Consider the following 17,018-nt stretch of genomic DNA (forward strand, 5'->3'; position numbering starts at 1 on the left):
ACAGCCATATACAAAAGAATGAAATTGGACCACTTTCTTACACCACACACACACAAAAACTCAAAATGAATTAAAGACCTAATTGTGAGACCTGAAACCATAAAAATTCCAGAAGAGAGTACAGGCAATATCAGCCATACAACCTTATTCTAGATATGTCCCCTGAGGCAAGGGAAACAAAAGCAAAAATAAACAATTGGGACTACATCAAAATAAGCTTCTGCACAGCAAAGGAAACTAAGTTAAAAGGCAACCTACAGGATGGAAGAAGATATTTGTAAATGACATATCCCATAAAGGGCTAATATCTAAAATATTTAAAGAACTCACCCCCCCCCCAAAAATAAATAATCCAATTAAAAATGGGCAGAAAATATGAGCAGGCATTCCTTAAAGAAGATATGGCCAGCAGACATATGAAAAGATGTTCATTTTCACTCATCAGTAAAATACAAATCAAAACTACAATGAGATGCCACCTCACACCTGTCAGAATGGCTAAAATAAACAGAAGAAACAACTGGTTTGGGCAACATGTGGAGAAAAAGGCATCCTACCCTTTTGCACTGTTGATAGGAATGCAAATTGGTACAGCCACAGTGGAAGACAATATGGAGGTTCCTCAAAAAGTTAAAAACAGAAGTACTCTACTATCCAGCAATCACACTACTGGATTTTACCCAAAGAATAGAAAAATATGTATTCAAGGAAAATGGAAGCCTTTCTCCTTTCCTTCAGCACCTAGTACCTGACCTACATGTTAATGCTACTTTACCATGGTGCAGTAAGGTTGGTATATTCACCAATTTTAACAAGTTCACTTGTATAGGCAGATTTTCTTGGCTGGCAGCCACAGGCAATACCACCAAGTTAGCCTAGAAGGCAGATGTGCCACTATCACACCTCTGCTGCAGCAGGGAGCACTGCCACCTCTCCCTGAAAACCCTGGCAGGTAAGAAAATTGACAAAAGAAGATGGTGCAGACATAAAGGCAGAAATATAGTGGGCACAGCTACTATCCCTACTGGGGTTATAGGATGGGAGCAGCAAGCAGAATCTGGTTAGCTGTCAAGCTGGCCTGAGCTATCAGCATACCTAAAATTGTAGAGATGTATGATATACAGAGATAAGGAAAGAGAAAAATAGGACACTTCTAAAGTTCATGCTGTAAGACAGTATTTTAAGTAAAACTTTATTAAAAGCAAGGTCCTCTAAATAATTCTAAAATAAACCTCCTAAACATGAAAAAACCTTGTATGCTACATGTCATTTAAATTACACTTCTTTTCAGGAAAAAGTACACTGCTATTATTCAAAATTTGATGTTCTGTTAAGCTAGGCTATATGGATTTTGATTAATAGTAATCTTTTGGAAATTAAGCATACCTTCAGAGACCGAACTGAATCATCAGCCAGACCAATCACATTAACATAAAGCAGATTGCTGTGCTTCAGGAACAGAACACAGTGATCCTTAAACATATCCAGGTCTACTACTTTCGTATTTCTCTTCATTGTGAAAAATAAATCCCAGTTCATAATAGCAGGGGTATCAGCTGCTGTTCTCATGAGCTGTGTGGAACAAAGTCAGAAGAGATCTAGGTAGCAAAATGTGATGACTACAGCATCCAGAAAACTAGTCCGTATTAATCTGCACTGTTTTATGAAGAGCCAAAGAACTGAACTCTGCCCCAGAGCTGCAGTGTGACTGTTATCACGTGAATGCTCATGTGATGAGGCAGCAGGGCCTAGTGCTCACCTTACAGCAAACTGATGTGTCTGAATGAAGGCATTTGACAAACAGCTCACTGGGGATGCATTCAGGAGCCCAGCTGGGATCAGAACTGCCTAGCTGAGATCAAACCAAATTGCTAAATTATAAAAATTATGAGTTTATAAAAGTTTGTTCTTTCAAATCATTAAGTTTGGCTTTGATAACTGGTAAAGATCAGTACGTTCCATTTACTAACCTTTTTAGGCATAATTATATAGAAGCATTATATCTAAGGGAAGAGAAATGGGACTGGTTATGGGTAGGAAGGTAGCATCAATTTCTACACTTTACCAAAAACCTTTATTTTTTAACCAAAAGCCAAAACAGTTAATTATTAGAGCAAGAAATGTTGATGGAAGTATGACACTTTTCAAAGCTCAAATAAGTACACGGAGAATCCCGGATTACCTTGAATTCTGTAGGCTCGCCAACATTAGTGAGAATGTATAATTCATCATCTCTATGTTCAACGTAGTAAAGTACTCCATGTATTCGTTTCTGGATAAGTACTGGTGGATCCCAAGGGCTTAGGCCATCTATTAGCCACACTTCAGAAGTAGTCTTATTCATAATATTTATGGTAAGGAAACGACTGTCTTTTGTAAGATAAAGGAAAACAAAGTAGCTGCACACGCATACAGAGAAAGAGAAGAAAATCCAGTAAGTTTCAAAGGCATGCTACCTACCTACCAACATCTCACTGCCTGTTGTACATATGTTGATTTATAATGCAGACAAAAATTAAAAACTCCTTGTTTTTAGTGAATATTGCTTATACATTAAAAAACCTGGCTATTATTTTTTTTCTCAATTCCTTCACAAAGGTATTCAAAACCATTTTTTCTCTAACATTTTATTATGAACATTTTTCAAACCTATAGAAAAGTTGAAAATGTCAGGTAAATACCTATATACCCACCAAGATTCAATTATTACCAATATTTTGCTATATTTCCTTTATCACATTATCTGTGTATCCATCAATCCAACTTTTTCTGACTGCATCTTATGGTCAACTGTAGACATCATCTAACTCTAACTTAATTACAATAATTACAGGGCTTTTGCTGGGAAGAGGAAATAAACTTCTTAGAGGAGATATGTAATTAATTGTAGGGAAGAAGAGAGACAGAGTTTACTTTGTTCCTCCTCTGCGTGCATGTTGGCTTTTTTCTCCCTCCCAGTTTTTATAACAGAGTAGAAATAACAAAAACAGAAATAGGAAGAAAAACCCTTGCAATCTCAACACATTAAAAAAATTAATATAACGATTTTAATTTTTTTCTATTTTTCCTTCCCAAGTTTATTTGCATTTCATGCATGCCTGCTCCACTTTATTTTTATTTTTTTAAATTAAATTTTATTTTTTTTGCCTGCTCCCACTTTTAAATTAATTTTTTATTAATATTCAAGTACAGATGATACATAATTGCCTATTAGCCCGGGCATACAATATAGTGATTAGACAACTATATACATTACTCAATGTTCATCACAGTATATGTGGGGTTACCATTTGTTACCATACAACATTATTACAATATTATTGAGTATATTCCCTATGCCGTACTTTTTATCTCCATGACTTATTTTATTCATGCATATCTTTAAACTGATATAAGTAGAATATAGATGCAGTTTCATATTCTGCATTTGTGACTTCACATAATATCAGCACCCCCCTACCTTAGTCTTCATGCTCATTATTTTTAATGGCTACCTACTATTCTATCATGCTGCAGTATCAGACTTTTTAAAACTTTATATTTTAATGTTTATAATATTATTATAAATTCATTATAATAGAGAACATAACAGAGAACTTCACGAAGACAGTTCTTCCTCCCTGGCCTTTATAGTTATTTCCCTGAGACAAATTCTTAATAATGGAAATACTAATTTAATTAAACAATATTTTTAATGACTTTTTTTTTTAAAGATTTTATTTATTTATTCATGAGAGACACAAGAAACAGAGGCACAGACACAGGCAGAGGGAGAAGCAGGCTCCATTCCACACAGGGAGCCTGAAGTGGGACTGGATCCCTGGTCTCCAGGACCACAAACCACTGAGCCACCCAGGCTGCCCTTTTTAATGACTCTTGACACATAAATCAAATGATATCCCAAGAACATTATATTAATTCAGACTGACATACTGACTGGATGTCTTTAAATGCTGTATTTATATATAATTATTTTTTTAAGATTTTATTTATTCATGAGAGACACAGAGAGAGGGAGAGACGCAGAGACACAGGCAGAGGGAGAAGAGAAGCAGGCTCCATGCAAGGAGCCCGATGTGGGACTCGATCCCAGGTCTCCAGGATCACACCCTGGGCTGAAGGCGGCACTAAACTGCTGAGCCACCTGGGGTGCCCTCTATTTTTATTATTGATCCATACTGAAAATACTGAAAAATACAGAGAAGAATGATAATCCTGGATCTTACAACACAGAGATAAGCATGGCTAATTTTTAAAAAAGATTTTAAAGATTTTATTTATTTATTTATGTTCTTAAAATATTTATTTATTCATGAGAGACACAGAAAGAGGCAGAGACATAGGCAGAGAGAGAAGCAGGCTCCATGCAGGGAGCCTGATGTGGGACTGACTTGATCCCAGACTCCAGGATCACACCCTGAGCTGAAGGCACTCAACCACTGAGCCACCCAGGCATCCCAATTTTATTTATATTTTTGACACAGAGAGGTAGAGGTAGCACAAGTAAGGGGAGCCACAGGTAGAAGGAGAGGGAAAAGCAGGCTCTCTGCAGAGCAAGGAGACTGATGTGGGATTCAATCCCATCATGACCTGAGCTGAAGACAGATGCTTAACCGAGTAAGCCACCCAGGCACTCCAAGCATGGCTAATATTCCTTCTGTATTGGCCATTAACATGTTTGTCAATTTTATTTCTTCTGGGATGTGTCCTTGTCCATTTTAAACTTGGGATGTAGTTTAAATTATTAGTCTATAAACATCACTTCATAAATTAAGGATATTAACTTGCCCTTTTGCTGAAAATACTTTCCCCATTTTGCCATCTGGATTTTGTTTATAATGGCTTCTGACGTAAAAGTTTAATATTTTAGGTAACCAAGAATACTGTCACACCTTTTGTAATTTCTTTTTTTTTTTTTTAAGATTTTTATTTATTTATTCATGAGAGACACACACAGAGAGGCAGAAACACAGGCAGAGGGAGAAGCAGGCTCCCTGCAGGTAGTCTGATGCAGGACTTGATCCCAGGATCACGACCTGAGTCAAAGGCATAATAACTACCAAAAAGTGACAGAGACATGAAGTGAGCAAGTGCTGTTGAAAAAATGGTGCCAAACAGGCTTGCTCCACACAGGATTGCAACAAAAAGCACTTTGTGAAGTGCAATAAACAAGGTATGCCTATATGCACTCAATATCAGAGCGCCTAAATGGATTAAGCAAATACCAACAGATCTGAAGGGAAAAATAGACAATACAATAATAGCAGGGGACTGTAATACCCCATTTCAACAATGCAGAGATCACCCAGGCAGAAAATCAGTACGAAAATGTTGGACTTGGATTTGAACTATGTACACTTAAGACAAAGTGGATGTAACAGACATATACAGACCATTCCATTCAACAGCAGCTGAATACATTCTTCTTAAGTTATACATTAATAGAATAAAAGGAATAGTCTCCATGACAGATCATATGTTAGGTCACAAAACAATTATTATCAAATTAAAGAAGACTGAACTCATACCAAGTATCTTTTCTAACCACAATTGTAATTAATAAGAGAAAATCTGGAAAATTCACAAATACATGGAAATTAAGTAATACACCACTGATTAAGCAATGAGTCAAAGAAATAAAAATGGAAGTAAAAAACAATTTTGGACAAATGAAAATAGCAATATAACATACCAAAACTTAGGGATACAGCAAAAGTACTTCTAAGAGGGAAGTTTATAGTGATAAATGCCTACATTAAGAAATATCTTGGGGTGCCTGGGTGATACAGTGGGTTAAGTCTCTGACTACTCTTGGTTTTCATCTCAGGTGTAATCTCAAGATTGGGAACTCAAGGCCCACACTGCGCTCTGTGCTCAGCATGGAGTCTGCTTAAGTTTCACTCTCTCTGCCCCTTCCCACCACTCTTTCTCTCAAATAAAAAAACCTTTTTTTTAAGGCTTACTTTTTTTTTTAAAAAAAGATTTTATCCATTTATTTGGGGGAGTTGCAGGGGCGGAGTGCATGAGCAGGGGGGAGGGGCAGAAGAAGAGGGAGAAGCAGGCTTTTGGAGCAGGGAGACTGATTCAGGGCCTGATCCCAGTACCCTGGGATCATGACCTGAACCTAAGGCAGACATTTAACCGACTGAGCCACCCAGGTGCCCCTCAAATAAATAAATCTTATAAAGATTCAAATAGGGGCATCTGGTTGGCTTAGTTGGTAGAGTATGCAACTCTTGATCTCAGGGTAGTGAGTTCAAGCCCTACCTTGGGTGTGAAGCCTACTTAAAAAAAAAAAAAAAGGGAAATATCTCAGATAAACGATCTAACATTATGCCCCCCAAAATTAGAAAAACAAAAAATAAGTCCAATGTTAGCAGAAGAAAGGAACAAAGATCAGAGCAGAAGTAAATTAAAGAGACCAGAAAAACAAGAGAAAAGATGAACAAAACTAAGAGCCACTTTTGATAAAACCGACAAACTTTTAGCTACCCAAGGAAAAAAGAAGACTCAAAATCAGGAAGGAAGAGGACACATTACAGCTAATAGCATGGAATCAAAAGGAGCATAAGATTATCATGGATAATTACATGCCAACAAATTAAATAACTTAGAAAAAATGAATAAATTCCTAGAAACAACCTATCAAGACTAAATCATGAAGAAATAGAAATTTTGAACAGCCCAATAAAGAGTAAGGAGAGGGATGCCTGGGTGGCTCAGTGGTTGGGCATCTGCCCTTGGCTCAGGTCATGATCCCTGGGTCCTGGAATCAAGTCCCACATTGGGCTCCACACAGGGAGCCTGCTTCTCTCTCTGCCTATGTCTTGGTGTCTCTCTCTGTGTCTCTCATGAATAAATAAAATATTTAAAAGAATAAGGAGAATGAATTAGTAATCAAAAATTTCTCAGCAAAGAAAAGCCTGGGACTAGATGGACTCACTGGTGAAATCTACTAAACATTTAAAGATTTTATTTATTCATTCATGGAGGGGGGGAGCAGAGACACAGGCAGAGGGAGAAGCAGGCTCCACACAGGGAGCCCAATGTGGGACTCAATCCTGGGACTCGGGATCCCTGGGTGGCGCAGTGGTTTGGCACCTGCCTTTGGCCCAGGGCGCGATCCTGGAGACCCGGGATCGAATCCCACATCAGGCTCCCGGTGCATGGAGCCTGCTTCTTCCTCTGCCTGTGTCTCTGCCTCTCTCTCTCTCTGTGACTATCATAAAAAAAAAAAAAAAAAAAAAAAAAAAATCCTGGGACTCCAGGGTCATGCCCTGGGCTAAAGGCAGGCACTAAATTGCTGAGCCACCGAGGGATCCCTCTACTAAACTTTTAAAGAATTAGCATCAATCCTTTTTAAACTATTCCAAAAAAATTAAAGAGAAGGAAACACTTTCAACTCATTTTACCAGGCCAGTATTACCCATTACAAAAGCCAAATAAAGACACTATAAGAAAACTATCCAATATCCCTGGTGAATATAGATAAAAAATACTCAACAAAATGCAAGCAAACTAATTCAACAGCACACTGAAAAGATTATTCATCACGCTCAAGTAAAATTAATCCCTGAGATACAAAAATAGTTCAAACATATGCAAATCAATGAATGTGGTACAGTAATAGAATAAAAGATAAAAATCACATGATGATCTCAATAAATACAGAAAAAGCATGTGACAAAATTCAAAATCCATTCATGATACAAACTCTCTCAACAACTGGATATGGAACAAATGTTACTCAACATTACAAAGGCCATATATTACAAAGGTCCATATATATGGACAAGTCCATAGCTAACACCATATTCAATGGTGAAAAGCTGAACAGTTTTTTCTTCCTCTTAAGATCAGTAACTACACACAATCACTCTCACTATTTCTAATCAACACAGTACTAGAAGTGTTAGCCAGGACAATCAAGCAAGAAAAAGAAATAAAAAGCATCCAAATTAGAAAGGATTTGCAGGTGGTATGATTTTGTATATAGAAAACCTCAAAGGTTTCACTGTAGAACTAATAAATGAGGGATCCCTGGGTGGCGCAGCGGTTTGGCGCCTGCCTTTGGCCCAGGGCGCGATCCTGGAGACCCGGGATCGAATCCCACGTCGGGCTCCCGGTGCATGGAGCCCGCTTCTCCCTCTGCCTGTGTCTCTGCTTCTCTCTCTCTCACTGTGTGCCTATCATAAATAAATAAAATGAAAAAAAAAAAAAAAAAAAAAAAAAAAAAAAAAGAACTAATAAATGAATTCAGTAGTTGCAGATGTGAAATCAACATCTAGAATCAGTTGTGTTTTGATATACTAACAGTAAAATGTCTGAAAAAGAAACAAAACAACCGCATTTAAAATAGCATCATAAAACAAACATTTAGGAATAAATATAATCACAGAAGGAAATGATCTGTACATTGAAAACTTAAGATTTTGATGAAAGAAAATAAAGATACAAATAAATGGAAAGATAGGCCATACTCATGATTTAGAATGAGTATCATTAAAATGTCCACACTTTCCAAAGCCATCTATACTCTGAATTCAATCCCTAATTTCCAATGGCATTTTTTACAGAAATAGAAAAAATAACCCCCAAATTTGTAGAGAACCACAAAAGATCTCAAATAGCCAAAGCAATTGTGAGAAAGTAGTAAAAGGCATCACACTTTCTGATCCCAAACTCTATTACAAAGCTATACTAATCAGAACAGCATTGTACTGACATAAAAATAGATACTTGGCGTGGGGGTGGGGAGTTCCTGGGTGGCGCTCAGTCAATTGAACATCTGACTTTTAGTTTCAGCTCAGGTCATGATCTCAGGGTCATGAGACTGAGCTCCATGCTTGGTCAAGTCTCTGCTTGAGACTTTCTCTCTCTTTTCCTCTGCCCCCCTCACTGCTTATGTGCACAGTCTCTAATAAATAAATAAATCTTAAAAAAATAGACACTTGGACCACTGGAACAGAATTGAGAACACAGAAACAAACTCTTGAATATATGGTCAATACATATGTATATTTGTTTACATAGAATATATATACCAATATAAATATATTTATATGTAATATATAAATACATATAATATATAAATATTTATGTGTAAATGCTTATACATATAAATATATATATATATATCTGATAAGGGAGCCAAGAATACTCAGAAGGGAATGGAAAATCTCTTCAAGAAACTATTGGGAAAACTGGATAATCCTAAGCTATTGAAATTACCATCCTAATAAAATTGGACCCTATCATACACGACTCACAAAAATTAACTTGAAATAGATTTAACCATAAGACCTGACATTGTGAAACTCCTAGAAGAAAATATAGGGAAAAAGCTCCTTGACATAAATGTCTTGGCAATGTTCTTTTTAATGATACCATAAGTACAAACAGGTAAGTGGGACCACATTCAACTAAGAAGCTTCTACATAGCAAAAGAAACAAATTGAAAAGACAACCTGTGGAATGAGATAAAGTATTTGCAAACCATATATCTGATAAAGGGTTAACATTCAAAACCCCTATACCTCAAAAAAAAAATCTTATTTAAAAATGGGCAGAAGACTTGAAGAGACATTTTCCCAAAGACATACAAATGGCCAACAGATACATGAAAAGATGTTCTACATCACTAATCATGAGGGAAATGCAAATCAAAATCACACTATCACTTCTAACATATGTTAGAATTATCAAAAAGACACATAGTAAGTGGTAACTGATGTTAGTGAGTATGTGGAGAAAAGGAAACCCTTGTGTACTGCTGGTGAGAATGTAAACTGATACAGCTATTAGGACAAAAAAAAAAGGGGGTTCTCCAAAAAAAATTTAAAAAGGAGAGGCACCTGGATGGTTTAGTGAGTTAGGCATCTGACTCTTGGTTTCAGCTTAGGTTATGATCCTAGAGTCATGGGATCAAGCCCCGTGTTGGATTCTGTGCTCACTAGGGAATCTGTTTGAGATTTTCTCCCTCTCCCATTTTCTCTCTGCTCCTCATCCGGCTTGCAAGTGCACTCTCTCTCAAAATCTTAAATCAAAAAAGGATTCATATGATTGAATCCATATGATTCAATCATCCCACTTCTGGGTACTATCTAAAGGAAATGGAGTCTGGATCACAAAGAGGTATCTGTCCTTCCAAGTTCACTAGTATTAACAATAGCCAAGATGTGGAAACCACCGAAGTGTCCACTGATGGATGAATAAGGAATACACACACACACACACACACACACACACTGTGGAGTATTATTCAGCCATAACAAAGGGAAATCCTGCCATTTGCCACAACATGGATTGACCTTGAGGGCATTATGCTAAAAGGTCAAACAGAAAAAGACAAATACTGCATAATGTCACTTATACATGGAACCTACAAAAGCCAAACTCACAGAAAGAGAGTAGTAGAATGGTGGCCAGGGGCTGAGAGCTGGGCGAAATGGGGGAAGATAACCAAGAAAGGGTTCGTTTGTTCATTCACTCATTCATTCATTTGGGGCGGGGGGGGACGGGTGGCCCAGGGCCCACTGGAGAGCCTAACGTGGAGCTTGTTCTTACAACCCTGAAATCATGACCTCAGCTGAAATCAATAGTCGAATGGCTGACAGATGCCCCCTTATCTTCAATTATATAAGATGAATAAGATGTAGGGATTGAATGTCCAGCATGATGACTATAGCTACCAGTACAGTATTATATATTCAAAAGTAACCAAGACAGTAGATTTTAAATGTTCCCACCATACACAAAAAAGTGGTAATCTGTGAGATGATTGAGATATTAACTACCTCTCTGTGTTAATCATTTTGTAATAGGTAGATGTATCAAATCACCACATACACCTTAAACTTGTCTTATATGTTAATTACATTTCAATAAAGCTGAAAAAAGTAAATCTTTAAAAAAAATGTGTGCATAACAAAACAAGTTTTAGAATGATATCAAAGAACTTTTAATTCAAGGAAAAGACAAGGAATGTAAAAAACTAAGGCCAATTCATTCTATTTATATATATATATATATATATATATATATTAAAGATTTTATTTATCTATTCATGAGAGACACAGAGAGAAAGAGAGAGGCAGAGACACAGGCAGAGGGAGAAACAGGCTCAATCCTGGGTCTCCAGGATCTGCCCTAGGCTGAAGTCAGCGCTAAATCGCTGAGCCACCTGGGCTGCCCTGATACTTATTATTTTTTTTTCTGATACTTATTTTTAATTTTTTTAATTAATTTTATTTATTTATGATAGTCATACAGAGAAAGAGAGGCAGAGACATAGGCAGAGGGAGAAGCAGGCTCCATGCACCGGGAGCCCGATGAGGGATTTGATCCCGGGTCTCGAGGATCGCGCTCTGGGCCAAAGGCAGGCGCCAAACCGCTACGCCATCCAGGGATCCCTGATACTTTTTTTTTTTTTTTTCTGCTGATACTTATTTTTAAACTTGAAATATATTTTGCCTGATTATGAAAATAATTATGCCTACTGTTAAAAATAAGTTGATATCATACTATTCATTTTTCTCACCTAGTACGGTATTTTTGAATTAATTTTAATTTATGATTTAGTAGCAACACATACTTTTTTTTTTTTTTGAGTATAGGTGATGTACAATGTTACATTAGTTTCAGGTGTACAACATAGTGATTTGACAAGTTTATGTTATTCTATGTTTACCGCAAGGTCACATACACTTTAAATTCTGCTATATACTGCTAAGAATCCAATGGTTAAAAGGTACTCACAGTCATCACTGATCTCAGATTTTAGCTTGAAAGAGAGAAACTGACCTAAGTGCACCATTTACTCAATGGGCTCAATGAATGGCAATAATACAAGCCTAGAATTCTAGTTATCAATAAAGACACAAAGGTAAAAGTGACTAAGTCTCTGTTCATAATCTAGCAGTTCTAGGTTGTTTTTATGAAATTACATATAGGGACCATGCTGTAGTGCACAAAATCAATTTCAATTTTAATAAGCAAACATGTCTTTTTATTAATTACACTGGTTGTGACCGTTATGCCTGCATGGGTAGCAAACTCTAATTTCCCATTCTGCAGTATTATTGGCTATGTTAAGTGATGAGTCTGAAATGATTTGCAAAGATTTTTAATTTGCATAAATATATTTAAAGATAGGTATAGGTATAGGTATAGGTATGGAAGAAACACAGAAGCACAAAATAAACCAGAAAGGCTTTTGGAATCAATATGTGAGTGTCATTATCCAAATCCCAAGCATGACCTAGGTAAAGTAATTACCAAGGGTACAGAAACTGAGCAAGAAATGGCTTGTCCAAGATCAAACAATCTGTGTAAGAAATAAGGCTAGAACTATCTACCACGTAGAGGAAAAGGGGACATTCCAGGCTAATTTCATTTTTCACACAAGAATTTAGGTTCTACTGCAAAGGAAGAGCAGTATCAAGTACTAGAAGATGCAGGAGTCTGGTTTTTTACCTAATCAACTGTATAATTTCACGTAAATCTTTTTTTTTTTTTTTTTCACGTAAATCTTTAACTGTCTCTAGATTTCAAAAAACTACTTTCTAAAAGTAGTTAAAGGTCTATTTCTCAGGGTGCTTGGGTGGCTCGATTGGCTAAGCATCTGCCTTCAGTTCTGGTCATGATTCCAGGGTCCTGGGATGGAGTCTGCTTCTCCATCTGCTGCCAGCACTTCCCACCCCCCATCCCCATGCTTGTGTGCACACTCTCTTTGGCAAAAATAAATAAAATCTTAAAAAAAAAAAAATTAAAGGTCCACCTCTAAAATCTTTTTTACTTGAAATTTCTAAGACATCAAATGTTTAGCACAGTTTAATATATTCCAGGTTACCCTGACTTGTCCTCATTGGGATCTTTGGGGTTTGGACCCCCAGTCTTCATTCAATGACCAGGGCAGGGGCAGCCCTGGTGGCACAGTGGTTTGGCGCCGCCTGCAGCCTGGGGTGTGATCCTAGAGACCTGGGATCGAGTCCCACATCGGGCTCCCTGCATGGAGCCTGCTTCTCCCTCTCCCTCTGCCTGTGTCTCTGCCTCTCTCTCTCTGTGTCTATGAATAAATAAATAAAATCTTAAAAAAAAAAAAAAAAAAAAAAGACCCATCTTTAAAAAAAAAAAATGACCAGGGCAGTTTCAGTAACCTCCCAGGCTTTTTCAACTTAGCTCTGTTCTGGCTTCTAGTGATGAACCAAACTGTAAATCATATAGTGAACAGCATTTGTACCAGTAATAGTTTTTGGTGGTGGTGAGGGAGGTGTTTTTCAGTGACTGAAAAAGGTTTTCTAATTCTGTTACGATCTTTCCCTTTAGAATCTATATAGTTCTGCTCTCCCTAGAATGTGTGAATTAAATGGCTCTGGAAATATTTCCAAATTTACTCAAACACTTGGAAACAAAGCAGATAGGGATCCCTGGGTGGCGCAGCGGTTTAGCGCCTGCCTTTGGCCCAGGGCACGATCCTGGAGACCCAGGATCGAATCCCACGTCGGGCTCCCAGAGCATGAAGCCTGCTTCTCCCTCTGCTTGTGTCTCTGCCTCTCTCTCTCTCTCTCTCTGTGTGTGTGACTATCGTAAATAAATAAAAATTAAAAAAAAAAAAAAAAAGGAAACAAAGCAGATAAATGTGGTTGCTTAAGAGTTCTTTTGTGGCAAATTCATGACAATACCTTTTAAAAAATCAGGTACCCAAAACTGGACCACCAAGGGCAGGTAAATGGAAATTACATACTTTGGTAAACTTTACTTATGAGAACAGAAAAGGATCAAAGCAAACACAGTAAAGTAGCAACTCTGTGTTTTACAAGTTCTTTGAAGACCTTTATATTTTCGCTTTGGGTATTCTGCTTTTCCCTTTTGGTCCCCCCCTCTGGATTTGGGGATTATAAAGTGTTAAGAATCTACAGACTCGTTTGTGTTGTAGATCAGGGTTCTGAATGTCAAATGAGGCTTACCCATAACTGGTTAGCTCCTTAAGGGGCAGAAAAGCATGCACAAACCAAGTAGTTTCCACTTTTTTTTTCCACTTTTCTCTTAGAAATTAGGATGGGTAACAATATATGGAAAACAAGTATCTTATTCAAGGATATAGCTTACTGTGTTCATTTTGAGCTTCATTCACAAGATGGCAAATGGTCTGTAGTCCTAAGTTATTGATATAACAGAATACATTACTAGCTTAAACTGTCACATCTCCAAAAGATATCCTTGAAAGACGATACATAAAATAGTGGAATCATATGAATTGTTCTGATAATTTCTCAAAAACAATCATTATCAGAGAAGGAAAAAAATTAAAAAAGCAATGAGAGCATTACTAGTCCAAGAATGTTAGTTCTATGGTCTGGAAAAATAGAATTTCTCTAGACCTCAAATTCTTAATAAAAACTAGGGGGCTAGGGGCTATATAAGATTTTCATTAAGATCCTTATCAGTTCTGAAATTTCATGAAATGATGAGAAATTTCATGAAATGAGTTAATTTTGACTATTAACTCTACTGACATAGATGTCATTTTTTTCCTTATAAAATCTGCTCAGTGACACCTGGGTGGCTCAGTGGTTTAGCACCTGCCTTCGGCCCAGGGTGTGATCCTGGAGTCCCAAGATCGAGTCCCATGTCAGGCTCCCTGCATGGAGCCTACTTCTCCCTTTGCCTCTGTCTCTCTCTCTCTGTATGTGCCTCTCATGAATAAATAAATAAAATCTTAAAAAAGAAAAAAGAAAAAAAGAAAATCTGTTCATTGTCCAAGCTTTACTGTTAAATAACATATATGGTGACAGGACCCTGGTGTTAAGGAAAAATTTATTTCTCATAAATCATTTGGAAAAGTTTATCTGGGTAAGAGTCAAGGGATTTTGCCAGATAAACTTACTGTCATTTCCTCCCAAGCCTGCTAAATGGTAATATGGGACATGAGTCCTAGATAATAAGGAAGTAAAGAGGAATTACCAAAATACCGGGGAGAGTAAAATTTAAAGAGCAGTGGATACCACAGCTCAAAGTACAACAATTTAAAAGGTAGATAATCTATATGAAATGAGTAGTGAATTCTTTGCAACTGACACCATGTTATTCTACCTATGGCCTATAAAAGATTCAGAAATGTAGTATGGCAACCCTATTAAAGATTTAATTAACAACTCTTTTCATGTGTCAGTCTACAGAGAATGTTAGCAACTTAGTCTTTGCAGTCTAATAGTGTATTTGTGTTCACTGTGGAGAATGAATATAACGAGATTCCAATTTTGAATCCAAACAACTAATAAATGAATGATTATGCTCATCCTAACCTATTACACCTGGTTCCAGCTGAAATCAATATTTTATGTCAACTAAGAATAGCACTTTATTTATTTATGTATTTTCCCCCAAGAATAGCACTTTAGATAACTGGAGAAAAACTCTGGAGAAAAAGATTTAATTGTATTATCCTAGTACCTTGGGTCCTTTTCTGTGTAAAAACGTTCATTACGTTTGTTATCACCAAAAGTTGCCCGATATACATCATGACAGCGAAGGTTCCTCTGGAAGGTGTAGAATAAAACATCTTCCTCTTCTTCATCCTTTACCCATTCTGAAAGAAAACAATTAAAGAATTATAGATTATATATTACTTGCAGTTGAAAAATAGGGCACAACACATTCAAACTTGAGTGCCACCAAAAAAGAGATGTGTAAGCTCATCCCTGGAAATATAAATCAAACACTGGTTTGATCAGATCTAACCAATGTTATGTAGAAGTCAGCTTTTTTGGAGAATAAAATGTTGTTACATCAAGTCCAAGGTTTCAAGCAGTTCTCATTCTCAGGTTTCTAATTAAGAATTGGAATGTTCAGTCAGAGTCATGCTTACAGGAGATGAACTATGCTTACATCTACAATCTTTAAGTCTGAAGAAACACTGGATCACTTTCTCTCATGCCTAAATCTTTTTTGTCTTCCCTCAATCCACAGGATATCTCAAACTACCAATACATTTTAATGCTGGAGTTTTCTTGATCTTACCAGAAACTGTCAATAGAAGTTTTCACACGATTACATCATGACTGCCACCTGGCTGACAGTGACTGTATAAGACAGCACTGTATAATATGCATTGTGATTTTAAAGAGATTAAAATGTACAAAATTTATGTTTCAAGGGGCACCTGCATGGCTCAGTCCGTTACACATCCAACTCTTGATTTTGGCTCAGGTCATGATTTTGGGGTCATGAGACTGAGCCACAAGCGGGGCTTGGTATGGGGTGTGAAGCTTGCTTAAGATACTCTATCCCTCTCCCTCCGGACCTCCCTCTCCATGTCCTCTCCCCTCTCCACCAAAAGTAGGTTTCAGAATCAATTAGACTATAATTTCAATTCACTGCAAAAGTGCTTAATTATTAAACAATGGAGAAAATTAGGCAGAAAATGAAAACGGAAATAAACTATGAACATATGTATCACTCAGTGATAAAAGAAAATTTATTTATTTTTTATAAGATTTTATTTATTTATTCATGAGAGACACAGAGAGGGAGAGCCAGAGACATAGGCAGAGGGAGAAGCAGGCTCCTTTAGGAGAGCCCCGATGCGGGACTTGATCCAGGGGCTCTGGGATCACACCCTGAACCGAAGGCAGATGCTCAAATGCTGAGCCACACAGGCGTCCCGACAAAAGAAAATTTAAAGTTGATTCTCTTAGTCAAAATATCACAACTTCTACTGATGAATAAGTTAGTTCAACATGTTCCAAAGTTTGTTGGTAGTAACTCTGGGCAATCTGCTCTAATGGCTTGAGAAGATAATGTGAAATTAAAAAAAAAAAAACAAAACCTAAATTTAAAGTTGAGTAACACAAAAATACAATTTGTATGCAAAAAGGTGTCTGAATGGTAAATTTGCAAAGAATTATTGATACATCAAAGCTGTACAGCTTGGATTCTGGCTGTAATATTTTAAAAAACATGAACATGAATTTGGATATATAATTAAAGGGAAAGTCTCCTGAATAAGAGATAGATAG

The 17,018-nt window shown here is 37.0% G+C and overlaps 1 protein-coding gene across 6 annotated transcripts in view; it reads right to left on the reverse strand.

Annotated features, from left to right (window-relative positions):
- PREPL (prolyl endopeptidase like) overlaps positions 1-17,018 on the reverse strand; it is a 58,515-nt gene that overhangs the window by 21,512 nt on the left and 19,985 nt on the right. For all 6 annotated transcript variants that reach the window (XR_005987779.1, XM_041754877.1, XM_041754878.1 and 3 more), the window contains 3 exons: positions 15,454-15,589; positions 2,183-2,399; positions 1,387-1,572 (listed from right to left, as the gene is read on the reverse strand). Coding sequence is in view for 5 of the 6 variants with exons in the window: in XM_041754877.1 (XP_041610811.1) it covers positions 1,387-1,572; positions 2,183-2,399; positions 15,454-15,589 (539 nt within the window). In the remaining variant the exon portion in view is untranslated. The remainder of the gene's footprint in view (positions 1-1,386; positions 1,573-2,182; positions 2,400-15,453; positions 15,590-17,018) is intronic.

This window comes from Vulpes lagopus, chromosome 5 (genome assembly GCF_018345385.1).
Source record: "Vulpes lagopus strain Blue_001 chromosome 5, ASM1834538v1, whole genome shotgun sequence".
Taxonomy (NCBI): domain Eukaryota; kingdom Metazoa; phylum Chordata; class Mammalia; order Carnivora; family Canidae; genus Vulpes; species Vulpes lagopus.